Raw genomic sequence first — 27,019 nt, forward strand, 5'->3', positions numbered from 1 at the left:
AAAGCTCAAAGAAATTCGAAGGACGAACAGCTGAATATGTACGAGGCGTGTCTGATAAACCAAGCAGAGCAGGCTCTAACGCTTCGCATGAAAGGTAATCTGGTACGGTCACTTAAATAATATGTTATGTTTATGCAATAGAACTATTGGCAATGTGTTTGAAATATAGAATAATACAAATGTCATCTACAGTTATTATGTCTCATACATGTACAACTAATTTATGAACATGATGCAAGAAGATTTAACCGATGTTACGTATGCTTTTGATTTTTGATTAAAAATCAACACAGTTGACTTTCCTACTAAGCGATAGTTAAAAGAAAAAGCAGCAAATTGTGGGCTGTAAATTGTAAACCTAATTCACAGAATATCAAAGAAAAGTACATAAAGCGGCTATGAATATTAAAAAAAATTGTTACTATTATCTGACCTGTTCCTTTAGTGCTAAACAAATTCGGACACGCGGCCCGATTTGATCCACATAATATTAGAACACTGAGTAAAATATTGTAAAGGGGTCCACCGATATTCGTGCTTTATTATGGCTAATTTGCTAGATGGAACCTTTTCATTTACGCAATTTGTTTGGGAACTGGCATATAGCTTTGTCTTATAATATTGTAAATCGGGATTTGAATTTAAAAGTTTTCGGGACTTCTACAATTTATGACAGCAAGGTATCATAATTTATTTTATATCCATAATAGCGAAAGTAACCATTATTCCTTATTTAATCACACATGTTGTTCAATGTACACTGATAAAGAGGCTTGAAATCTGTACGAGCCTCAAAATTGGATATAAATGCGTTAAATATAGGACGTGAAATATTGTACTACCTCCTATGTATATCGTAGCTTTAAGTATGTAAGAACGACAAAAGAGTTAGACCCTCCATAAATTGTTTTAAAGAGTCAAAGTACTGAAAATCTTAACGATTTTATACAACAAACTGAACGTTTTTTTGATCTCAGGGTTACTGTGAATCCTACATCATTATCTTTACTGACTCAAGCTATTCTAGAAGCGATAACAATAGTAAAGCTAAATAGTGTGATACTATAGTAATAGTAGGATTAAGAATCTTCTGCTGATATAACAAAAAAAAACATTAATTTTATTACATGAGTTAGAGTTTTTGATTTTGCTAAATCAATATGATAGGAACAACGCTGAGACAAGAAGCGCCTATTATTACATAGCTATCGTGAACGCACCCTGACGGCGTACTTCGTTCTAAAGCGTTCTTATTCTGAGACTTTATTATTGACTGATCCTTCTCACAACAGAGTCTTTGTCGGCAGGTGTGACGTGCACTGAGGTCAGCGACCACTAGGTAGTATCCACAATTGCCTGTGGGGAAAGGCACATAAACTCGAACGACAGACCGGACGACCAATGATGAAAGAATGTACTTTATATGTTGAGACTCGATGAAGCCGGTGATGACAATGACGATTGTCTGACCTTTATGTCGAATGCGGTGTAATGGCTTGGGAAGTCGTAGATCTTGTTCTCGAAACTCTCGTCAACGTAGGATTAATGAAACTACACTCTTGAGGTTTTTATATACTAGGTCGTGCCTCTTGTTGAGACGTTCGCGTAATTCCAGGCCAAAGTGTCGATTTTAATACTTTATACCAATTCTTTCGGTAGTGTATCGTGTGCAAATACGTTGTCAGGGTATTTGATACTAATTTTAATACTCATTTTTATTTTCGAAGATAGTGTTAGGACAGCAACCATCGACGCGATTGCCGTTACAATCCTTAGCTCTTTGCTATCGATTGAGCACTTCTAGCTATCACTTGGAGTAAAATTCGTCAGCGCTGTAGGTGGAAATACTTAGAAAACAATTTCCTGATCTCCAGCCTCCGAGAGCTCGTTTCCGACCTACGAATTTTATAGCAGCTTTAAGTAAGTGGTGATCTGAACGAACCAAATTTTAAATAAAAAGCTTAAAGGAAAACTTCCCAACCCAGCTAGAGGGCGTTCTTTGTACTTTGAAATCTACATAGGATCGATCGTTATCAGCAAAATTTCTTGGCTGGTAAAAGGCCTTTTCTTCTCAATTAAACTGTTTACACGACGTTTTAGTAGCTTAAAATGGAGTACGAAGTCTACACTCCAGCGAAAACAGAGAAGAACTTTCCTATTTAGCGCAAAATATTGAGCCACTTTCAGGGCATCAGTGGACTCTTACTGAGTTTACGAAAAGTTTAGCTCAGAACTACCTGAAGCTCGTTATCCTAAAACACCTAGCGACGCTCAGTCAGTAAATTGTCATCGAAAAACTCCACCATTAACATTGCGTCACTTTTTAGTATCCTCCGCTTTCTTACCGGAAGTTGAATCAATACTATTACATGGTCTGGTTGAGTTGCACTTTAAAGCTGGACAGCGTGCAGAAACTCCACTGAGATGCCGATCTCGCTGCTCAGACATGAAGCACAAGTGCTCAAATGACCTGTTAGACACTTTCAGACTTTAAACAACATAGCAATCAACTTTAGCGGTTTGTTGTTCAACGCTATCACAACATCAGCTTGATCATCTTTCAATCAATAAGCACGTTAGAGAAACAACAGTTTGTCCACAAACGAAGGAAGTTGCTTTAATAATTTTATAAATATAAATATGAATACATTTTTAAGGGAAAATAAAAGAATTGAACTAGAAAACTGTCCCGGTGCCACTAGCGCACGATCGGTTTATACACAAATTGTCACTTTCCTAGTCGGTAGCGATCAGTGACTATGGCGAAAACAGATAACATTCGAAATAACGAAAGGAGATAGTTTGCTTAACGATTAGGGTGAGCTGTGCAATAAGCCCGTACAATAGACTACGACAGAGCAGCTAAATCAAACTGCGGAGTCTTCGCTATCGCCAGCGTACAGCTCACAACGATCGTAACATCGCTGTTGTACCATTATCGACTGCTGCACATTTCGAGCTGTACAAACACGCTCGTGTGCACGCATGCATGCATGCATACATACATATTAACTATCGCTCTATTGCCAATTACCATCCCCTGCTTTGGTGCGTTATTTCTCTCTCACTCTCTCCCCCGTTGAGTCAACGTTACCAACGCGCAACTGTCCTGGCTCGTCTGATCGGTCGTTACGTAAGCAACTGGGAAGCGATATTTTAAAGCAAGAAAAGAGAAGAGAAGGCCAAAGTTGTTGGCTAAACGCAAGCTTGCAACTCGCTGTCGCGCAGTACTGGCTAAACGAAGATGAAGCATCACCATCATGTTGATGATGAGACTTATTTTTCGAATTGAAGGCTTCACAACCGCCTGTCTGAAGACAGTTTGCCTAAGACTGGTTTAGTAAAATGTTAGATGCACCAACCTTTGCTAAAAAGGCGCACCACATACTATAAAACACAATGGCGCGGTGGTAGGGAAGTGGTTGGGGGTAAAGATTGGTATTTAATTTTTAATTTGAGGCATTACTAAAATTATATTAACTCTCAATGTGTTCCCGACCCATTTAGGACATAATTACTACGACAATACAATAACGACTATGATCGTTTTGTTATTTCAGGTTGAATCGCCAAATTCTACCTCGGTTTCTAACCTCTAGATCGATACCAGTGTTTCTACTTTCTGCCCGTGTTTTCGTTTTGTTGCGTAAGCAACCGGTTGATCTCAAGGTAATGCGGAAAGTGCCGAAATCGCGGTGATGAATTTCTTCTGGCAATTGTCCGGCGCTAAATACTTGACCCAGGCTCTTTTATTCACGGAGGTCACCCGCCAGCTCATCCTTACCAAAAGAATAGAAAACCTGAAATCCAATTTTGATTCGAAGCTATGCAGAAACAAAAGTCTACACAAGGACTTCACTAATACAGCTACAGGAAACTAAGCACCATCAGTTGAATATTGGATACCCGCATGCTGATAGGTATTTCTACTGTACCTCCCGTATCGCATAACAGAATAGGTCGAGTAGGAATTATTTAACAGCAAAAATTGATTTACAATATTCCTTTTGTTTTTGGCTCGACAGCTTTATAGATGGCTAGACAGAAAATACGAGACAATTTGAAGGATGAAAGTCAACGTCTTACGTTAAACTCGTCGATGCAAATTAGTTTTTTATTCCTTACTCGATTATGCGCGTACCTGCTCGATTCGGACAAGCAGTAGCAGCGTGAAAACGTTATTCATACGAGAAAGTCAATCTCGAGACCCGTAACTGCGACCTAACTGAAGCTGGGAAACGAGTGGTGCTTCACTCGACACAAGCCGACCTAACCTGCATACAAAAAATGTGCTACTTATCTTCTTTGATTTCACTATGGTGGCCGCAGTAGACATTGTTTGGCCGTTTAAAATTAACATGTAATACTACGATTAAATATTTAAATACTTTGAACATGTGCGTGATTTAGCATAATCTTTCAGATTTTTAAGAACTGCTAAAAAAAGATTGGATTTATCGCACTACGCTCGACCCCGCACGCAAAGAAATTGGCATTTCAAACATTCACACCGTACGTGCTCTATTGTTCCACTATATTCTTTAAGGAGTACAATAACCACATTTCACAAAAGTACCTCAGCGAACGACTAATGTAGCGGCTTGAGAAGTCGCTTTATTGTGGTTTTGAATTAAATCAATATTGTAACGTTATTCTCGCCTTATATACTCTTATGACTAGATGCAGGTTCAACATTTCTATAACTAGGTCCTTGCAAATCCTCCTTAGACCTTCATTGTAGGACATCGAAATCGCGCTTCACAGACTACCATCTAATTGAATGATTGCACGACCCCAATTAAGTTTTGGTCTTACCGTGACGCCAAGATCTACAATGAAGTCGAAAACTGAAATTTGCTCATTGTTAATGAATGAATGAATGAATGAAGGCTACATCTTAAGGCAAAGCGCAAAGCATTTGGGGACGGATACTAGCCGCCATCTATATTACACCATTTTAGGTTAAATGCACTATTGCTCTTTACAACTCGCCGTCGTCTTAAATGATTCCAAAAAAGCGTATTACTACACGTCATCTACGTATAGTTTATGACTAACTGACAGGGATTTACTTCTTCTTGCCTGTAATAAAGTATTAAATAAAATAAATCTTAAAGCACAACCCTGCACGGCATCTGGAAACACCTACTTCGTACTTGTGGTTGACTTGCATGGAAAGGGAGCGCTAATAATAGGTCTGATATCTAATCAGTTTTAAAGTTTAAATTAAAAGATTAAATGTCTCAGATGAGTTACTCTGTCAAAGGTCCTAATCAGATTCAGATATATACACCCGATAGATTCCTCATCGTTTGCACGAATAAGCTAGGTTTGACTATTCAGCTAGGACTACATCAGCTAACTGCGTAGATGTTCACTTGCCTTCGGTAGGACCGTGGTTGCTCCAGCAATTTATGAAATGCTAGATACCCAAAGGTATGACCAACAGACTGCTTTTGAAAAGTAATTCATGCAATAAACGTACTGGCCATTGGTCTATTATTATTGGAATCAATTTTTTCCATGGGTGGGTATAATTACGAATTTTTAAATATACAAGGGTTTATATATCTTTTGTACGACTTTATAGGCTTGGGGGGTTAAATTTTTTTTTGGGGTCATTTGGGGTTAAATTGTATTTGAAAGACATTTTTGCTGGAAAAGTAGCATATGTTTTCTTGTATAGGCCATGCATGTCATGTTGAGGACTGCTAGAAGCCAAGTCAGAATTACTTTACGCTGAATGAAAGCGCCCGAGGTAAAATCTTGGAAAACCTAAACCGTAATCATCAATTTCAATTGTAGTTAACACTTCGATGGTTTCCTTTAATTTCAACGACTAGAAAAACGAAAAGCTTCCAAACTAATCTTTGATTCCTCTAATGATTAGTCTGGTGCTACTTCCCTTAAATGTTTTTCTAGCTTGTTCTTTTCGAGCTTGCTATTATGTTTGACAAAAAGATTTTGGTTTCGAGACGTGTGGAGCGAAAATTATAATGACTTTGTTTATTTTGCAGCAGTGGCCCCCGGCAAGCCTTTTAATACGGTTTTTTTCGGTTTGCAGTAATACTTACTAGGTGCAATCATATGCATGCACAGTAGCGCACGCTCACCTCGCAGCCACCGCAGTAGTGCCTAGGAAACTCAAGAACAGCAGGTCATGAGGCACTCTCCAACAGATGACTTTTGACAAGTTTTCAGTAAAAACAATAGCAACCTTATAATGACACTAGGAACAAAGTTTTAAAAATAATCTACTGATTTTCGTAGCATTTGTTTGCTTACTAAGGACCAAAAGCGTTACTAGCAGATTTTCATGAATGGCGTTGGTCAATCATCTATCAAGTAGGTAATGTGGACTAGACCCGTGTCGTTATGTACTAAGGCCATATCTGCATTTACCTGTTAGCCGATTGTTCAACATGATAACTGCAGGCGCTGTATTATTAATTTAGAATATTCCAGAAGTAAATAAAACTATTTTTATTTTGTACACATTCTTCTGAAGAGATCATCTATTCAAGACCCAGAAAGCTGATTAATACGATTTGCTTATACCCTATGAGTGTTAACCGCTATCTATGTCTCATGGTGAGATTCGTGAACTGAAAGCGGCAGCACAAACATGCATAAATACATGACAGTCTCGCAGTGAGATTCATCGTTTAGAAAAAAATCCTTGAATATTTTAAGCGATGTCATTTTATTGTTGCTAAACTTAGAGAACGCTCTATGGTCACTGACGCTAAAATTGTACTGTAGAAAAAAAAAGAAGTTAGAACCTATGGCGATACATAAGGATAGCGTTGTCACCAAAAAAAAATGTTTCCTCATTAAAAGGTCTGCATTTGTCGGTCGATAAGTGGAGATGGTTATCAAAAAGAATGAAAGTAATCCCGCTACGCCGTGCTCTGATCTGCGATGCGTGGTCGCGTGATGATGCAACAACAGAGACACCAATAACGATAGCAGCAGACGGCAGTGGCGTAACAACAACGCAACGCATAAACGTGCCCAGCAACTCCTAAACTTTATTGAACATACAGCCAACCCGGCAGCTGTTTCGTGCGCTGAAGCTTGAGCTTTTGCGGCAGGCTACTCATCCTACCTGTACGAGCTATCACGCTCTTCGACCGAGGTGTAGAACTCAACATTTGCTATGTTGTGAACACACGTAAAGATACACATACGTTCACTAAGACACATGCACACCCGGGCTATTTTCTGGAGAGGGAGTAGTTTCACCCGTTTGAATGAAAGGAGGACTGGTTTATAACCCGGGGCCTGCACTCCGACTTATTCCACTAACGACTATCACCACTAACGCCACCACTGGTATCCGATCACGCAGACCAAACTTGCTGGTCACGCTACTCACCAGTCGGGCTCTTTACCTTCTAGCACTGCTACTGTTGAATCAAAGATCTTCCTTACTTCTTTTGCAGGCCACTGTCGCAACTCGCGGCGCTCAGCCACAACTACGTTGAGCGCATTGGAAAGAAGCAAACGAGCCGAGCGAAAACTGTGTTTGACTCTATTTGACAATCAATGACTAGTAGTTTCTTGTAGTTACTCACCCGAGCTAGCGTGTGAAACTAGCAACAATAATCCGACAAAAACGGGGTTTTAACAAAAGTTATCGCTTCAAGGAATTCCGAACGTATTCTGCGCATCTAAACGCGCAAACCTCGTTGCAATCAGCCAGGACAATACAAGTTCCTTCAACTCGTCTTATCTGAAAGTGTACAGTGGTCCAAAAAGTTTATCCAGCTTTGGTGACTTTTCGGTATCAGAGTATCGGGAATTGTTCGAACAGTCGGAAATCAGTGAGAGGGACACAGGCCAAGATGAGCTGCGGGATGCTGATTACGCAACGTCGTCCTGATGACGTTGTTGGCGTGGCTGGAAGGGGCGTAGTTAAAGTTGTACATAGATGTTCTAATGCGGCAGAAAATCAAAAGCTTGGTGAGCAAGCACGTTCTTCTACTCATATGCAGGTTGATAATGCTACAGGCAATAAGACTGACAGAAAAGATTTCAACAGTTACCTCTCTACACATAAAAGTGATATGTTCAAAAATATAAGGATTAGATTTTGTTCCTGCATAACTTCTATGCAACAGTCAAATACTGAAACGCAAAAAAAAACGCCGATTTTAGTAGTGCATATGTGCTTCACTTGACACGTAAAGACAGTCAAGCTTGAATTCCATTCACTTAATTGAATATTTTAGTTAACACGCGGCCACAGGTAAATGTACAAGATATAATCAAGTTTAAACGTAAAATATAACAAAATCCATATTTAAGCTTGCCCGTTTATTTGGTTTACATCAGACTTGTCGGACTGCTCACTGATGTCTTTCCCTGATGCAGTCTACCACCTGCTTAGACATACCGTCGTTCTTCACTGCAACCTCTCTGAAAATGTTCTACGCAAAATTCCTCCGAAGCTGGCGCGCAAATTCAGCGAAATTACACATCTTAACCTGGCGCACAATAGGTAAGTCCTTCTAATGTAGGATGTCAATATAAGAACGGATGGCCTGTGCATGATGGTTCATCCGGCTCAAGCCAAGCCTTTATTATATTGAGCGAGAGTAAATATGAAACGGCACTTTTTTGAGTGTTCCTTTTTATGCATGTGTGCGATCGCTTCCAGGGATAATCAATTCGCTCAGTATGCCATTATGAGCTCAGCTTTGGCCCTGATGTAACCGAAACTACGCGTTAAATCTCGCAAATATTTATATAGATTTTAGGTCGCTCATTAGCAAATAGGCACATGCATCCTAAATGCTTCTGCCAGTCTTTGTTGCACGACGAAATCATACTTGTTATATAGCACTCCATTGAAACTAGAGGTCTACTCATATTTAATGTTTTGTAACGACCAGGTTGGCAAGTTTACCCGATGAGCTCTCTGAACTTCCTCACCTCGAGTTTTTAGACGTTTCTAGCAACGATCTTATGTCCGTGCCGTGGGTTATCTTCCGCATGAAACAGCTCCGTATTCTTAATCTTGGCGGAAATCATATCGTTGGTAAGTATCATTTTCCACTATAATCTTAAAAATGCTTATTCGAACTAGTACGAATGAAGTGGACACTGCTGAGCCATCCTCTTATGATTTCGTGTTACTATTCCTATTATTATTTTCTTTGTTGAGTTTAAGGAATTAAAAAGCAATTGTTAATGCTAAATTGCTGTTGAGTTGTTCTGCAATTGTAGTAGACAGGGTGTATTTTTTCTTTGGGTAGCTGCCACCGGAAAAAATATGATGAATAAATTTTAATTTATTCGTTGTCTGGAGGTTGAGTGTCATTTGTTCTTGGGCTTAAACTGGCTCCATTCAAGGAGTCGCCCCCCGTTTGACGAATGTATTTATTCGAAAGCAGGAGCACCGGAAGAAAGCTCGCTCCAAGGGGTACAAACACAGCTGGCAGCTATGGGTGGACTTCTGTGCGTCATCATCGTAATTAGAGCGAAGGGCCGCTATTATTAAATCCTTTCACGCTCCCTTACCGAGGTGAACAACTTGTCTTTTTTGCCTGAAATCGACAGTCTACTGATAATTACTACTAGTTTCTATGGTGTTTCTAAAAAATCATAAAAAAAATTTTACTACAGAAATCGGTAGCCGTTTTTAGAAAAGAGCCCAATCTATCGCTGATTCAGTAGCCTAGATAGGCTCCAACCGTTAGTCTTTTTAAAGCTGCTAAGATTTTGTTATCCGTTCAAACCCTTGTAGCTTTGGTATTTTTGCCAATAGCATTATTGCAAAACTACAAACGTAAGAATATTCTTAAAATAACTAGTGAATAGCTTATATTCCGAAAATATAATGAAGGTTACATTATAATACGGTTAATAATAATGGAAGGAATAACGATTTTAGCGCATGCAAAATATTTTGTTGAAACATCTGTTTCTGCGTAGATGAAATCTTAGAAGTGACTCATACGAAAAAATCGAGATTTAAGCCCAGGACCTTGTAGTAGTTGTTGTTATCGTATTATAAGACGTAAAAAGCATTTCGAAAACGGTGTTGACCTAGTGGCATATATACAGGGCGTGTAACAGAAGCATCCTTACTTTACTTTCTGAAGAAACGCGGATTTCGTATATCTAGTCAAATATTTTGATTCGAACATAACCGGAAAAGATATTTTTGTGAGAATTTGTACAATACGGGATATGTGTTATTAAACCTTACTCCAAGTAGTTATCGTGGTATACCTGAAAGGTAAAATCCAACCCCTTCTAACATGTCTGACTATTTTCTGCAAGAGTCTTAAAAACTAACCCTTCTTTTAAAGTCGTCGTCCTTCAAGTTTAGCAGCTACAAGCTGCTGCGTTATGGCCACTATGGAAAAGTTACGCTGTACCACCATCTATTTATACCAACATGCTGTTTGTGAACGGTTCTACGGGGACTTAACCGCTAGCCTCTGTGTTGGTTTTTTCTTGTGCCCACCAACGACAATGATAAATCTATGTACATCGTAGTACAGCGCTAGAGCGAAAAACCTCCACAGCTATCATTCTAGTAATAAAAGTAGCCGGTATATGCGTGCACTGCACGCGCTGTAGCTATGGCACGGTCATACATTACGAAACCATATGCAGGCTTACGACACTGCACATAGCGGCAACAACAACATAACTGCGTTTTTTACTTCTCCCACTCATTCGTAGCATATATACGTTTCTCGAAATTCATCTGCGTTACGCGCGATACGTACGTGACGTAGGCTCTCGACCCTTTGCTCTCCCTAGCGTTCGAGCTTTCTCTCGCGGCTTGAAACAGCCCAACACGACGTAGTGCTGGAAGACGTGAGGTGCTTGTCGGTGCTGATGATCGCGTTTCCTAAAAGCGGTCAGCGGAGGTTCTCGACTTTTTCCTACTGCTATTATTACGGCTAGACTGAGTTGCGCCAGCTGCTTGCACCTTGTTTTGTACCACCCTTCGCGAAGAAATGCCGACTCTTTGCCGACTAGAGTGAACGACAGCGAGGATGATAGGGTACACTGGCTGTAGAGAAACTGCGCAGCATTGGGAATACTCGTAGCTTGAAACGTCTAAGCACCGCCGATGCTTTATAAATGCATGTGCGTATATTGTTTGACCATACGACGTGGCAACAGCCGATGACATAAAAAATGAAAACTTTTTTAAGAAGCTTTTTTTTTATATACGACTATACTCGCTGACAAAAATATGCCCCGATTTGTTAATTGTTTTCTTTAACACAAAGTGTATAAAGTAATTTATTGTTTTTATTGAGGAAAATACTTTTGTTTCCATGTCGATATACGAAAGGGCGTCTCGCTGGCAATAGAAGCAAACGCTGATAAGCTGAGACTTTGGTATAAAACATGTACACACGTAAAGCTGAATTTAAAAGTTTACCACACGTGTTCAGTGTATGGTTATCGTCTTGGTACATATTCATTTATTGATCTAAGAGCACTTCTTATCGTATGTTCATAGTACTCAAACATTTCCTTTTGTTAAAAGCACTAAAAAGAGAACGCAGTAGGCCCGCCAGCGTTTTTTTGTCGTCTTCGATTTGCCTTTGATCCTGGGCCATTGGCCCTCGGACGTGTATACATATTTTATCGGCCAAAGACATTCGTCCGATGCGCTTATCTTTCAGAGAACAACTTAAGCAACCAGGTGACTCTAGCTTATCCTCTTGGCTACATTCGATGTTTTTTTTCCATAGGCAACTCTTCCTGATTATAGCTTTTTCCAAGGGCGTACTCCGTGCACTGCTTGGACGGACAGGACTAAAAAGGTTCTATATATAGATCTCAACAGGGGCCATGTCAATATAAACGCCCTAGTGTGCGATTCTGCATTGTAGTTGCCTGGAAGTTTGTCACTGCTGTTATAGGGTTTGTCTACCAACAGTCCTCTCTCGTCTATGTTTACTGTATGAAAAAACCAAATGTTTTTATATTTGTTTTCTGTTTGTTTTGCGTGTTTGGCTCAGATTAATTCGTAAAGCAAATCGTTTTCATTCTATTGGTTTTTCAGATATCGAAACTGAGTTGCTGAGAAATCTACATGCTGACTGCGAGATCCACCTGGAAAATAATCCGTTGTCAGAACGAAGCTGTCAAGATCTCGAGAAACTAGTCCGTAACAATCGACGGAAAATCACGTTTTCACCGTTTCGAGAGCTTCCATTTTGAAATGACCTTCAACCCCCCCTTCTCGCCGCTTTTGGAATGATACAATGGCAACGAATGATAAAATACGCATGCAGCATGTTAAGTCGATGACAAGTGAACAAACTGTATGATTCCAAGGACATCTTTTGCTTTTCAACAGCGCAAAAAATGCAAAATTTGAGACACGGCATTTTTTTCGATAATTTTCGTTCGTTGAATTCGATCATTTTTTTGTCCAGGCCATTACTTGAAACGGGACGTGGTATATAGATGCGCGATTATCCAAAATCGCTTTGAACAAAGTCAAAATATGTGGTCAAAATTCGAAAAACACTTACTAGATGATGACTGTAGACAGGTTCATGCATATCAACTACTATGAAAATTAGCACGGCTGTTAAAACAGCGCGTCTATCAATGGCAAGTGCTTGAGAATGCGAAGCAAGCGAGGTTTAATATGATGCCATCCAAACAGACAGCGCTACTCACCGACAAAACATGGCGCCAAAAGTGGACACGTGACGCCGATGTGCATAAGTTTGACGCTTGCATCTTGCGGCCTTTGTATAAACGACACATATTGTATGTAGTAATAATATTTATATCAATATACTGGCTTCCTGTGCAATATTATGCCGTTTGATATCCATATTTGCCGGCATATGAGGCTGCGCTGAAATGAGAACGTATATTTTTATATTTTTATCTACGGGCGTTAGTTCTAATAAAGCTTCTTCCTAGGAAAAACCTAGGGCGGAAAATGTGCGCAGAATGAGAAAACTATTTAATTACAGGGACATTGCATTACGCAGGCTTAAGAGCACAGGCAGATGCGAGGTTAGAAGAAGTGTCTGAAAAAATGCAACCTCACAAGCCAAATATGAATGGCAGCAGAATAGGGATCGCTTGTAATGGAAGCCATTTATTCTAGTGAAATGGATAGCATGCGCCATTTGAAGTTTGAAGCCATTTATTTAACGTTAGCATATCAGCGACCATGAGGAGTATCAGTCTAAAAGATATTAAGAGTGATCTATCACAACATATTTCGTCTTCTTGGACTGGCTTCAAGATTTTAATAACTCACTTAGTTTATGATTGTAATTTACAGGCTTATTACACCGGGTGCAGAGAGTGTGAAAAAATTGGAAAGCACTGCCGGCATGCAGTGGTTTGGTTGTTTCCCTATCGTGGCAGACGTCTACATCAATTACGTTGTTTATATATATATATATATATATATATATATACATATATATATATATATATAGAGAGAGAGAGAGACAAGATGGGCCAAGGCCACTTGACGTTGTGAGAGTCTTTATTTAACATTTGTCTATACTCTTATATTTATTTCACTTTCTTGACAATTTAGATGAAACGAAGACCTTCAAACTCTTAGGAGAATTTCGCCCCTTTGGTCAACACGTTATGAAACGAAATCCTGAATGATTGAAGTAGAGTTGCTTGTAATAGGATCAATACTAGTCAATGTGGTTGGCGAAGTTAAAGAAACCTCGTTTCATGATGACCTCAGTAGGTAGCTTTCATAAGTAGAACCGAACAATTATTTGGAAGCTAAATGAGATTATTTTAACGACTAGTAGTGTCGACAAAATTTCAGTCACGTCTGTCCGTTTATGAAGCATTTTTCCTCGGTATATTCTGTTAGCATTAGATAATATATCACTAAATATAATGTGAGTAGTTAGCTTGATTTTATAAGTATGTCGGCGATCTGAAAAAACTTTAAAGACGCTTCAATGAAGGCTAGTTCCTATATTGAATAAAGGTTTCTGTGTGCGCTGATTATTGTATTATTTTGGTTTCAGAATGTATATGCAGTCCTTTAACCTAATTAAGATGGCATTTTTTGGTATAAACGATCGTATAATAATAAAAACTAAACTGTAAGTTAATCTGTTTCAAAATATTATCTATGTTTTTATTAGCATATTATATTACGAACACCTTGTCACCCGAGTCTGATCGCTCGAGATAACTGGCCAATTTTAATCCTATTTCGTCTATTGATATAATATAGTTTACACTTCGGGCTCTCAAAGCACGCCATTTCGAAGTCAAGAAATACTGTTTAATAACTTACTGTGTACCGTACGCTCATGGGTGCCTGTCATCTAATAGGGTTAATATTTGTTACAGGCGTAAAATATGATAACTGTGTCTGTTTTTTTTGTTCAATATTTTTATGAAATTATCTGATGCTTTGGCTGAGCTAATGTTTCAAATGAACATCTCAGACGTAAATAGATATATAGAATATACAGTCATAAGTTACAATAGTGCTAAAAGCTATGTTTTATATCCTTTAAGGTAGCACAACGGCATTAGGGTCAAACATGAACTTTCAGAGCACATGTATTATTTATTTTTATATTTTGAAACGGAGCTTTTTTTTCATATACATTTGTGTACGTTAAACGACAACCGCTAGATGATCTGGGATCACAGCGGCCGAAGTCAAATCTTGCACCAAGCAAGTTTGACTGGTATAAAATTATGTACTGGAGAAACCTAACTTCTGTACACCCACCAACAAGAGACTACTGGTTACTGTTGTTGTTTTGAAAAATGGCACACCAAAGCTCAGCGTTCGCAGGCATACCCTCAAAACAAAGCGTACTATAGTATCAGGCACCAGTTGCATCCACACTGTGAAGCCAAAGGCCGTGCTGTGAATTTGTCAACTCATATAGCCGTCATCAAAGATATCATTTTTAGTGCGTTGATCAACGCGGATCCACTAGCCAGTTGTCGATAAGAGGTGATAATAAGTACATGCCTACGTAAGTGAATGTCACGTGTACCAGCTTACAGAAGAAAGTTAGAAAAGTCCCTTTCTTCTTCTAATCCGTCGTAAACGATCTAGGAATCTGCCGCTGAAAGAAGATAAGCGTCAACCCTTTTGGGCAGCGCGAACACTTTGGTTACTACTTCTACTGTGTTGATAGCACAATGCCCTTCAGGATGACAGGAGACGCTGTTGTGTGAACCTGTTGCCGCGGACTCGTGCAAGACCCTCGACGACATGGAATGGCAATAATTGTGCCATACGCTGGTCGGCTTTAGAAATAACTAAATTTTCCTGACATCTGTGTAAGAAGATTACAAGAAGATTTGGGCCGCGCAAGGTAGAAAATAGACCCATTGGCCAGTAACAGATGCCCGGCCATAGAGGGGAGTATTCCGCTGTATAAATGTGACAAAGCTGTAACAAATATTATACTATGAATTTACGATAAAATGCACCTCTATGGCTATATGAGTGTAAACCAGGGAAATCGCTTGCTTCTGCTCAGAATTAAGCCAGTTTACTTCCTTATATATATGCGTCCGTTTCCATCTTAGCTTACTGTATATATATACATATATAGTAAGCTAAAAACCTCTTGTCTGTTGACAGTTAAACGGAACGTTAACGAAAGTTAACGAAAATAAAAACCCTTGTCTTTCATTTAACACCGGCATGTAATGTAATCAGCAAATAAGCGGAGATATGCAAATGATTCTAATAAAAAACGGGCTTAATTGTGGAGCACTTCTGTGATAGGAACATCATAATGTTATTTCTAAATTGCTACTTCTGTATTCTTAGAATCCTATTTACAATGGCAGGAGTTAGCACGTGTCTAAAATGCAACAGCTAATATTAACTAGTGTAACCATTTAAAAGGCTTTATTGACTTATAAGGATTGCACAGTTTAAGTGTAGCCGACTACTTTTTCGAGCTCCGTTAAAATAAGAGACCGAGCATTTCGATGCATTACACTTAACCTATTTGACGCTAATCTGTATCCAGAGAACGTGTTATGACGGGCGAGAAGTTTATTATTGTGCTTGGTTTGCAGACCCGAATCTGGCGGGAACGAAGATATTCAGCTTAAGAGATGCGCGGGCACATACGCGGCATTTTCAAAAGATACAAGGAAGTAACTGTGGGTTCATCGGGTTATACGCTCTAACGCTAGTCAGTTATACTTTTAACATATGCCACTATCATGCGATGTGTACTATGCTTATAGCTTAATATTACAGGAATATCAAAATATTGTTGGGGTGCACCTGTTACAAGTGTGTCGCACAGGTGCATCTGCTTTTTACAATTTGTGTGTTGTTTGCTACTATAAAAAATGTTAAAAACTCTCCAGTTATCCAGAGACCTTTGCCTCATCTTGTATATATATATATACATCATACTATGATAACAGCATAGCACTTAAATTTCTCAAGCAAAACACCCGAAACAGTTTTGTAGAACGTAACTTAGGAAAACGATTCATTTTATCTCAATCTGAGGCACAAGTTGACCCATTTTTAGAGTAACCTCGATATATTTCCGGCACACCGGATTGTAATGAATAATTTTTAGCCGACACAGGCAGATCTGATGACATGATTTGATCTAACACTGTTTTACTTTAAGGACACAATTTCTGGCGAACTATTAGCATGCCACGCTTAACGACAGGGATATGTATGTCTCTCACATGACGAACACGTAACGACCTAATGATTAAACTTGTGGCTCAGGACTGGCAGGACGCAGGGAACAGTTTGTAGTTACTAATGGTAGTTAGATCTGAAGGCAGTATCTTGGCCGTATCAACGGACCTTCATCGCTTCCGTAATATCCTCGCGTGAGAATTATTCTACTGTCATAAATGCCTACGGGAGAACCATTCTACTGTTTTATCTGTGTCCCAATACGATTAAAACACCGCGTTTATTTTTGGCATGTGGAGATTGCATGTGCATTCATGCATAATGCTGTCAAGGTTATCATGCTTGGTAATACCGTTTAAAAGCTGCTAACCACCAAGCAACAGTCACATCGAACATCGCTGATCTGCCTAGTGCATCTACAGTAAAAGTTAGCAGACTCCAATTTGAAATCAACCCGAAAGTAAACCCAAGAGTTTGCCAAGTACTTTCGCTTACAAACAAAACCGAAAGTTATTAAGCGAGCGAAGTTCTTTCTCAACAGTGATTCAGAATCAATTGAGAAACATGAATGTGTACACGATATTGATTGTCACTTTAGCATTTACCGCACAACGAAGCTATTGTGCTGAGCAAGGCCATGAAGCTTACTCAGTTACTGAGGAAGGGCAAGTCGGAATGTTTTACGGCTTGGGATCATCCTTTAGAGTATCCCAATTGTTGTCGCTTGTGCCCCGTAGAGTCAGGACAATGGCAGCATGCGTGCAGCGTGTAGGTGACGGACACGAAATGAGAGAAATGCGCGATGAGATGAACTACATTGTCAATGTTCTTCAGAAACACCCCGCAACGGGTCCGGTGATGCTTGAAATGGAGATGATCTACACGGACACTGTGCAAGTATTGACGGCTATTCCGACTGTAGTAGTGAAACCACTGTCAGAACTCTCGTTTGATGATCTCATCATTCTACGTGATGCTGCCTTCAATCTGTTAGCACTTCCCATAAGAATAGAACGCTTTCGTTCATCGCTTGCTAATATGTTCTTGAATAGTGACCTGTACGATCGGGATACTGCCAGTGAGCTTGGACGTCATTTTGTAGCTCAAATAAGAATCGCAGCTGATATAGGTTCGGCTGTGCTTCGCTGTAGAGATACGGAGCTGGCCATTGCCCAAACCGCAACTTCGATCTCGACCCTGGCCACTACTCAAGCGTACGATCTGACCACTGTAGCTGCCCCTTCCAATTCTGCGGTTTTTGCGAATGCTTGAATTCAGTGAAAACTTTTCCTATATTTTATTAGAACTTGACAAGCTATGCAAACAGTAATCTTACCTCGTCATAAATGCACTGTACGTTTCTACAAATTATTTCAAGCTGAGTAAAAACGATGGAAACTCTTAGAATGCCTAAAAAACTAGAAGCTGTAATTAATACAACTTTAAAAGAACACTGCGAAGCCAAGTCAGGAATAGATCAAGTGTATTCAAAACTACTATTATTATTTAAGCTGGCTGAACACCTAATACCATAAGGTGTAATACTTAAGCAGGTTCCAGTACTAAATGGTATTGCCGATTTTATGGTTGGACTATAATGATTCGGACAACGTGTGTTTGTAAGTAACTTTTTGAAATAAAAACAACCGAGTGCTTTGAAAAGGCGACGTTTCATTTAATGAAAGTAATGACGCATATTTTTTTAACTGACAGTACTTTTTTTTTTATATTATAACATATAGCATAAAATTCGATAAGCTGGAAACACAACCTAGCGCAAATTATGAAGCGATATCTCGATACTTTCAAAATAATCGCAGCTTCGGCTAGTTAAGAGACATTCAATAACTAGGAAAAAGGGGTTCACATCAACTACCCTCAACCAAACAATTACCTGGGAAGTTGGCTGTGACATGTGGACCTAAGTGCTGCCTCAGAAATCAAGATTAGTGAACCATATTTTCAATTTTTTTAGACCAACTTTTTCACCAATGATGCAGTTAAATGGTAATGCTAACTACGGCTCGTCTGTTTCCTATTGAGACCTCTACGAACCAGCCAGCTTTTTATTATTAAACTAACCGTATCTATGTGGCCACTCTAACAATACAAAACGCCGGTAGACAACTACCGTTGGATTTTATCAACCTCACGTTTCGAAATACGGCCATCTCTCGTCCCACAAACCCGCTGGCATACTTCGAATTCGTTCTATTTGTCAATAAATCGCACGTGCGTTCGATTGTTCTCCTGAAGATATTAGGGAAACAGGCTCCTTATTTGTTCGTCATATTCTCGTATTATTAAATTTCCAGTTCATTAATGTGGATACACCTCAGAGTGGCTAAGTAACTACTCTATGTTGATCTTGTTGATTTAAAGAAAAAAAACTAATATAATTTGTGTCTCCCCGGCAACTATAGGATTGCTTGTGCTCTTGATGAATAAGGTAAGCATCCTTTTTGAAGTTTATTCTGTAGTATTTTGTTTAATTTATTTCGGGTATTAATATCGACGTATCCATAGCAGTTGTGTTTCTTCAGATATGGTCTACCGTTTCAATATTTGCAAACAAATAATAAACTTACCACTATATATTAATTTGACCATTTGTAAAATCTTTTTAGAGATTCATGTATTTTAATGTGACCACATCGAAAACTTACGGTTGATGGAAACTTTTTCAAGGGTCGGTTATCTTAACCGAGCATGGTAGGGGTAGGTATACAAGAAGTGTTATTAGGTTTAATGGAAAATTTTTATAAGCATTGATATGATAATGAAATAAATTGCAATATCATTCATGAGTATGCAGCAACATTATTGTATGTATTACGCATGAACGTAGACATATTTGGCACATTTCAACGTAAATTGAAACATCGAAATAAAAGAACATAGTGTGTTGTTTCTTTATGTCAGCATGAGTCGTAGTCGACGAGAGGGTCGTGGAGAAGGTGGCTTTCACCATCGTCACTATGGTGGAGGTTATAGTCGAGGAGGGCGAAGGAGGGGAATCGGAAGTAATCACAGAGGGCTCTCAAAGAGACGTCGGTTCGATAAGATGGAAGAAGATCATGTCATAGATACATATGATGCGGAAGACGGAAACGTGCACGTAGTTAACGATGTGGCAGCAGACAATGATCGCATCGCTACACATGAGGTGGCACCAGAATTTAGTACACACTTCCGTAAAAGATATATTTTAAAATATTCTCCGTTTTTTTTATGTGAATTTTTTAGTCTAGATATATAATATGTTGCCATACCTGTATATATATAGAGGTATGGCAGCATATTATTTGAGTTTTATTGCTGATGGCCATTTAACACCTTGTGAAAGCAATGCTTGAAAGCATCTTTTGTTTTTCTGAAAATGTATCTATTTAACAACGTAGGCTGTTTGAAGTAAGTATTGGTGTAATATAATAACATACTTTTTTTCACCTTGTTCGATTGATTCAGGCAACAGACACGAGCTCTAATTCAAGTGAGAATGAAACGTCGCCGTCCGAATGTGAAAGGGAGGACGCTTTTTGTGATCTCCTAAATGAACTGACTGGTAAATTAAGAGCTCAGAACAGTAAACATTCGTTTCTTAATAGCGACGAAGATGACGAAGGTGATAGTGACAATGGTGATGAGCACTCGACCAATTACCAGGTTGGAAGTTTACTTTAAATTTCACAGATTAACTGTTTTAATAAAAAATTGAGCGTCTAGATTATGAGCTAGTTAAATTAACCACACTCTTAAAGTTTCTGAAAATGTAAAATGAATCTGTTAAATTCTTCCTTCGTAATTTATAGGTTGATGTAGTATCTGCTGTAATCTGTTATATATAGCATACGTATACTACGCTTGAAATGTAAGTCTAAATACGTAAAAATTTAACAGTAAACTAAACTAATTTAAGCACGAGCTCAATAATCCACTGCTCACGGAGTAACAGTTATAACAGTAAAAGCCGCAACAGAAAAGTATTCCAATCGTTTCGCTAATGGTTTCATTAAGTAAAGAAATTATTAAACGGAAAACAAAAATATTGAACGACCTTATACATTTTATCAAATTGTTTAATCGCGTATTGCAAGTTCAACTTTGCGAGATGCGTATCCACTGTACAATTTAGGTCACATATAGGTCATATATATTTAGGTTATATCATATTTCGCTTTTCTTGATAATTGTACTGCATTCAACCATCGCATTTTAGAATGAATCTGCAGAGGACGAAAGTGCTGATGAAAAGGCAGAAGAGGACGATCAAGAAACAGATAGTGATGAGTAAGTCTTTCTATAATTTTCAATTAAATATGGCCAATTAGGCTCACAAGTTTCCGCGCATATAAAGATATTAGGTTATAAGGACGTTTTTTAATGTGACGTGTGCTTTTTACCACTTTTCTGTTAATTTGTTTTGTATATCCTTCGAAAATATTACCTCGCCTTCGTTGTGATTTCACTGTGCAGTGAACAAAATTTTACGACCAGTTCAGATTGAAGAGAGAGGTTTCAGGTAAAAAAAGAATACGACAACACCTGTTCTATTTGGATTATTACCGAAGTCAAGAAGCTGGCGAAGCAGCATGACATATATATATGCCGTGTATGGTATGTACTCCGTGCTTGAGGGAAATGGTTTGCTTAATAATCGCACTTTCACCATGAAGGTGCACCCTAATCTGATCGGTCATCTGACTGGCGTTGACGACTGTCTGAGGGCACTTCTTAAAGAGGACGGTCACCAAGCAACTTGTGAATCGGGCTACTGAATCGGGCCCGTTAATAGCTATATGACTGTAGTCATATAACTACTAACGGGCGTTTTCTATCTATGGTACTTACTCAACAATTAAGAGCCTAAAAACACCACGAACTGAATAAACGGTACAAAAAGTACGATTCCCTGTAGCCTTTTGACATCTCGGGTGCCATTGAGAAACGTCCAACCATAATGACAAATTTCCGCGCAGAATTGTCATCCATGATGAGATGTGGTGTCTCCCCGTCCCCACGGTCAAGCCAGATCTTTATTCCAAAGAGACCATGCTTCGTGAGACTGGAAGAGTTTCACACACTGGAAATGCTCGAGAAGAACAAATAGGTCAAGAAAGATCTGTATATGACGCACCTGTATCGCCTACACGAGGCTATTTAAAAAACCCGAGATATGAGACGATGCTAGGCTGCACATATCAAATAGTATGAACGCCGCCTTGCAAAAGTCTGAGTAAAAGGTTCTTTTGCACACACCATTTTCTCCAGGCACTGCGGCGATAGACTACTGCATTTTTTTAATCACGAGCAAAGCTGAATGAAGACTTCTAACGCCATCACTACCGGAACTTTCTGAAAAGAGAAAGAAGGAATAAGTAAATTGGCTGAGAAATGAAAGAAGGTTGTCAAAAGTGACGGCAGATACATAATTCTTTGCTAGAGCTTGACTGAAACGCTGCGTTTTGATAGGTAAAAATGGCCCGAAGGCCACCACTTAATACTCCACATTTTTCACTATAGAGGCCTCTGTAAATTATGTTTCCAGAAAGGAGGACGAGAATCATTCTGGTTACGGCAAAGCTAGTTATGAGATGGGAGCGATGACGAGTAAGGCTAATGGAGCAGAGGCGAAGGACCACAGGGGAGACATCAATGACGCAGGTAAAATCTATATTTTATAAAAAGCATCTAAAATTACTTTGTGCATAGTTTAATCTGCTAATTAATATCGCAAAGTGCCTTATAGAGCTTTTTTGACTTTAATGATGATGACCTTAAATAGTAACAGGTATTGTGACGTGGGCGTTGTTTTGGGGAAACCAAACTCTCCTTGTGGGCCTTTTATTGAATCAGGAAAGTTGGAAATTGCTCATGTCTACGAACTATTAAGCTGTTACGACAAAATTCAGCCGACTCTGATATGGAATAATGTTTGAACTAGAATACAAATTTCCAAATATTTGTTAGAGGTACTCTCCTTCATTTTTTCATACTTGTCCTAGTGCCATGGCGCCTTCTAGATAGCAGTATATTTAGCATTCGCGTTCTTGTATATAAATTGTCTAGTCATGGCTTCTCAAAAAAAAGCGTGTGTGTTTACTTACCACTTGGCATTTTCAGAGCTTGGAGGGCCCCGTAACAACACAAGCCTATATCGAGAAAAGAAGATGTTCGAAGCGCAACGTTGAATATTCTAATAAAATTAAGCGTACCAGTCTATATTGTTAAAAATAATACTTGGAAGTCTATAGTGGGGAACTGCAGCATGATCAATCAGTATCGACGAAATTATTACATCTTGTTTGCGTGCTTATAAATGTATGTTTGCGTTCCTGGTATACTTTATATAAATATGTGAAAGGTCTTCTCTAATGGTGTATTTTCAGGTGATCGTGAGCACACCTCAGATGAGGACGCAGAAGCCGAAAATGATAATGAGTTGGATGGCGAATCATCTAGCGATGAAGAGGAGGGTTGCACGAACTATATTTCTCATCTTGAGTGGATACCTGACGAAAAATATTTTCCGCCTGAGCCCTACAGTCTTCAGCCTGGTAGTCCTCAACAGTGGCCTCAGTTAGGCGTGGTAAAAATACAGCCTCCTCAGAAAAATTCAAAAAATGCGCCAGAAATAGCTTTTAAACAAAACACCAAAATTAGCCTCAAAAAAGTACTAGCAGACAATCTGGAAGATGTGTTAGATGTTTACTCTAGTTTTAAAGGTGAGGCCAACGTGAAGATGACATTGGACGCTTATGAGGAATCGGTTCTAAATGTTCTTAATTCATATCGTGATTTTTATTACCCGGAACATAGATGGGAAAAAGCAGAATCATTAAGACTTTGCTATACTCTTCATGTCATGAATCATGTACTTCGAAGTAGAGCTCGAACTGTCAAGCACAGTACGAAAATTCGAAGGTCAGATGGAGCTATTGAGTATCAGGATCAGGGTTTGACTAGGGTTAAGGCTTTAATCGTACTGCCGTTTAAAAACGCCGCCTACCGGGTGATTAAGCTTATTCTGAAAATGGTTAGAGAGATTAAGCTGCAAATATTGAACGAGAATCGTTTTGAAGAAGAATTCCGGCCGCCTGATGACAATGACAGCAGACGTGGCAACAAACCTGATGATTTCTATAAATTTTTCGACGGTGATAATGACGACATGTTTCGTATCGGCCTACGCTTTACAAAGCGTCGTGTGCAGTTGTATGCAAATTTTTATTCCGCTGATTTAATCATTGCCTCACCAGTAGGACTTAGGGCAATTATTGGTTCGGAAGGTGACGAAAAACGTGATTACGATTTTCTTTCTTCAATTGAAATCGTGGTACTAGACCAAACTGATGTATTCTTCATGCAAAATTGGGAGCATGTCGTTGACCTTTTCAAGCATCTTAACATCAAACCACGAAAACCGCATGGCGTAGACTTTTCTCGGGTGCGAATCTGGTGCGTAAGTGAATGGGGAAAATATTTCCGACAGAATATAGTAATTTCCCAAGTGCAACATCCTCAAATAAACGCTCTAATGAAGCGATACAACTTTAACTATCGTGGGTTGGTGTCAGTGTGCAATCCAGTGGGAACGTCAGTCATCGCTCAGGTAGTTGTTCAGATTCCGCATATTTTCCGATCGTTCGAACCGGCTTCAGCAGGCGTCACAAGTGACTCGCGTTTTGAATTCTTCATTAACGAGATCCTTCCACAGTTGAGGAAGGACAAACTCGTATCACACTGTATGATATATGTGAGGCAATATTTCGATTTCGTTCGGTTAAGAAATTATATGCGCGATTTAGCCGATCGCGATCCCGGCTTCAAGTTTTCGCAAATTTGCGAGTATACTGAAGATGGAAAGGTGGCCAAAGCTCGCTATATGTTCTTCCATGGAAAACGTAAGTTCCTCCTCTATACGGAGCGATTTCACTTTTTTCACCGGTATACAATAAAGGGTGTGCGCCATATAATATTCTATGAACTACCAATATATCCGCATTTCTACTCAGAACTTATCAATATGATGTCACCGGCTAATCAATACAAGTTGACTAACGGTATGGACAGTACGTTCACCGCAACCACGCTTTATTGTAAATATGATGCATTGGCACTGTTACCAATATTGAATGAGCAACGGACGGGATCGGTAGTTTATAAAAGGGATAAAAAAGTGCATGTCTTTAGTAGAGATTAAAATGACGCTTTTCAAAAACGAAACGTCGCAAAAATTCCCCGTACTGGTTCTTCATGTCTGATTAGGAATAACACTTGTGGATGCAGATAGTACCGTAACGCCTTCTCATAAGTGCTACAACTTTGTATATAATTGACTCATGCGCATTGTACAATAACCGTTCATCGCTGTTGTTGAGAGAGAACTATGTCTGAAATAAATAATGCTTTTGTACTTTTTTTTTGCTATCTTTTGATAACTTATTAACAATTAAATGTGATCATTTATCTTTTTACATTCATTCTAATACAGGCTGAGAAAGATTAACTAAGTTCGAGCTCTCAAGTAGCAAAGTAGCATTGTGTTGTATTTACAACACAAGGCCTGGTCCAATTTCTAGCTAAAATTCACCGATTTTCACATTTCACGAACTTAGATGTTAGAAAGTATTTAACAACAACTTGATTCGCGAAAATATTACGTATATAAAACGTTACAACGAAAATTATAGAATTATTTTAGAGAATTATCTTAATCCAGAAAAGCGGAGAATCGATCCAGATAATCAATTTAAGTTTAAGACAGCTAATTGAATTACTCTCTGATTCGATAATAAATAAGTAGATATATTCAATTCGGTCAAAACACATATAAGCCTTTGGCCACTACTTTTTTTATCTAAAAACATCCGTGTTCGTTTGCCTTTTCTTGTTGCGGGAACACAGTATTTTTTAGAATAGCAAGGAGAGCACAGCTAGAGATGATATTCATTGGGTTACGCTCCTTACAGGGATCGGATACGTCACTGTTCGTCCTTGAACTAATCTAAGTGACATTTCTGAGCAAATGAAACCTTGGCAATTTAAACGCATAGGCTTAGTACTCTGTGTGGTACTCTCTGGTACGAACAGAATCGCACGCACCCACTTTCAGAAACTTAGAGCGCCTTAATTTGTTTCGTTGCTCCGCAGCTTCCGAAGTACACGGACATGTCATAAATTATCGTAAAGATTCTACGATATGTTTGAGCACTGTTTGCATGAAAACAATTTTTTTAATGATGATCTTTTCCAAAAGGCCAGATTTACCCACCAAAGATAATTGCATTTTCCTGCCATTTTTAAGGTTATCACGCAAAAAAATCTTACGCACATATGTGTGTGCGTGTAAATAGAGAAAATGATTATATGATATTATCGGTAGATGAGATTACGTAAAGAGCATTGGTATTTGAAGATACGAAGTCACGTCAGTTTCCTGTAGTCAATAAGTATTAACACTTCCAAATAAAATAAAATGAAAATTTATAATTTTGAATGATAAATGACTAAGAGAAGCTGTAAGGACGTTTTTTTCTTGTTATATGCAAACTTATTATTTATCCCTTATTGATAAATATAATTCATAGACCTTTTGTAACAGCTGTGTAGTACATTTTTTTCTAGGTACGGCAATCACTTTTGTTGTATTTTTTTAATCATTACTTATTTCCACCATTATTAAAAAGCAGAATTCCCAAAGGCTGTAGGACACTAAAACAGCAGTAAGTTGGGGGATAAAACGTCTTTGCGAAGGGCTCACTTCAACGTGTTGTAGTTGATGATTCAAAAGACACTTCAGGTCCAATTAACTACAAAAAGTATCTGAAGTGTGCTGGGCGAGTTCAATTTAATCATCTTGCTTATTCTCATTTCAAGATAAACCCTGTGAAAATACCCACTACGGTGGTCGTCACTTCGGAAGACTTAAACATACTTCACCTAAGACCGTCGTTCTCACTAAAGACCGTCGAAGAAAACCACTACCCGATGGAGACACTTTAGCACTTTAGACTCGTCACCTTTACAGTTATTCTTATACGAATGGCTCGGCCTCGCGCCTGCGTCTATCGAACTCCTTGATACTTTGCGTCTAGCGTGGCTTTACACTGCTTCGTACTATTGAGACGCCTGTAAGATCGTCGGCATAAAGGCAGTAAGTACAGGGAGAGCTCGGATCTTAGGTTTTGAGTATCTCTGTCCGCGACATCAATGGCAGACCGATGAAGAATCATACGGCGGCTCTATTGGACAAGACTCTAGCAGAATAAACGAAAAAAAGCGTTTTGCCTCGAAAGAGATTCTCGGCGTCATCGTCCTCGTCCCAGACGCTTCAGAACTGGCTTGGCACTGGAATTGAAAAGGCGCAACGCA

At 39.0% G+C, this 27,019-nt stretch overlaps 3 protein-coding genes and 1 long non-coding RNA gene across 9 annotated transcripts; 2 read left to right on the forward strand and 2 right to left on the reverse strand.

The window, feature by feature from the left end:
• Positions 1 to 658: 658 nt before the first annotated feature.
• On the reverse strand, positions 659 to 2,922 carry LOC111262951 (uncharacterized). 2 transcript variants are annotated; one of them, XR_002681948.2, is made up of 2 exons: positions 2,843 to 2,922; positions 659 to 2,488 (listed from the first exon to the last, which is right to left on the reverse strand). It is a non-coding gene; the product is annotated as an uncharacterized LOC111262951 (long non-coding RNA). The 2 variants fall into 2 exon arrangements; XR_002681947.2 differs by having other exon boundaries at positions 2,812 to 2,910.
• A 4,362-nt stretch (positions 2,923 to 7,284) lies between these two features.
• Positions 7,285 to 14,113, forward strand: LOC111262948 (uncharacterized). Of its 2 annotated transcripts, XM_022837587.2 has the most exons (5): positions 7,285 to 7,965; positions 8,338 to 8,503; positions 8,898 to 9,043; positions 12,044 to 12,144; positions 13,292 to 14,113. In XM_022837587.2, the coding sequence occupies exons 1-5, from the start codon at positions 7,848 to 7,850 to the stop codon at positions 13,493 to 13,495; spliced, it is 735 nt and encodes a 244-aa protein (XP_022693322.1). In that variant the 5' UTR covers positions 7,285 to 7,847; the 3' UTR covers positions 13,496 to 14,113. The 2 variants fall into 2 exon arrangements, with proteins under 2 accessions (XP_022693322.1, XP_022693323.1); XM_022837588.2 differs by lacking the exon at positions 13,292 to 14,113 and having other exon boundaries at positions 7,286 to 7,965; positions 12,044 to 12,525.
• On the reverse strand, positions 9,062 to 12,610 carry LOC111262949 (uncharacterized). Of its 3 annotated transcripts, none has more exons than XR_002681945.2 (3): positions 12,519 to 12,589; positions 10,746 to 11,098; positions 9,062 to 9,551 (listed from the first exon to the last, which is right to left on the reverse strand). XR_002681945.2 is itself a non-coding variant. In XM_022837589.2 (3 exons), exons 1-3 carry the CDS (start codon positions 12,546 to 12,548, stop codon positions 9,502 to 9,504), a joined length of 381 nt encoding a protein of 126 aa, XP_022693324.1. In that variant the 5' UTR covers positions 12,549 to 12,582; the 3' UTR covers positions 9,062 to 9,501. The 3 variants fall into 3 exon arrangements, 1 of the variants encoding a protein (XP_022693324.1); XM_022837589.2 differs by having other exon boundaries at positions 10,746 to 11,046; positions 12,519 to 12,582; XR_015312088.1 differs by lacking the exon at positions 10,746 to 11,098 and having other exon boundaries at positions 9,062 to 9,565; positions 12,519 to 12,610.
• Positions 14,114 to 18,863: 4,750 nt separating the features above from the next.
• Positions 18,864 to 25,075, forward strand: LOC111262947 (U3 small nucleolar RNA-associated protein 25 homolog). 2 transcript variants are annotated; one of them, XM_022837586.2, is made up of 6 exons: positions 18,864 to 19,094; positions 19,547 to 19,811; positions 20,114 to 20,311; positions 20,865 to 20,935; positions 22,194 to 22,309; positions 23,035 to 25,075. In XM_022837586.2, the coding sequence occupies exons 2-6, from the start codon at positions 19,569 to 19,571 to the stop codon at positions 24,846 to 24,848; spliced, it is 2,442 nt and encodes an 813-aa protein (XP_022693321.1). In that variant the 5' UTR covers positions 18,864 to 19,094; positions 19,547 to 19,568; the 3' UTR covers positions 24,849 to 25,075. The 2 variants fall into 2 exon arrangements, with proteins under 2 accessions (XP_022693321.1, XP_022693320.1); XM_022837585.2 differs by having other exon boundaries at positions 19,568 to 19,811.
• The last annotated feature ends 1,944 nt before the right edge of the window (positions 25,076 to 27,019 follow it).

This window comes from Varroa jacobsoni, unplaced genomic scaffold (assembly GCF_002532875.2).
Source record: "Varroa jacobsoni isolate VJ856 unplaced genomic scaffold, vjacob_1.0 scaffold_715, whole genome shotgun sequence".
NCBI lineage: Eukaryota > Metazoa > Arthropoda > Arachnida > Mesostigmata > Varroidae > Varroa > Varroa jacobsoni.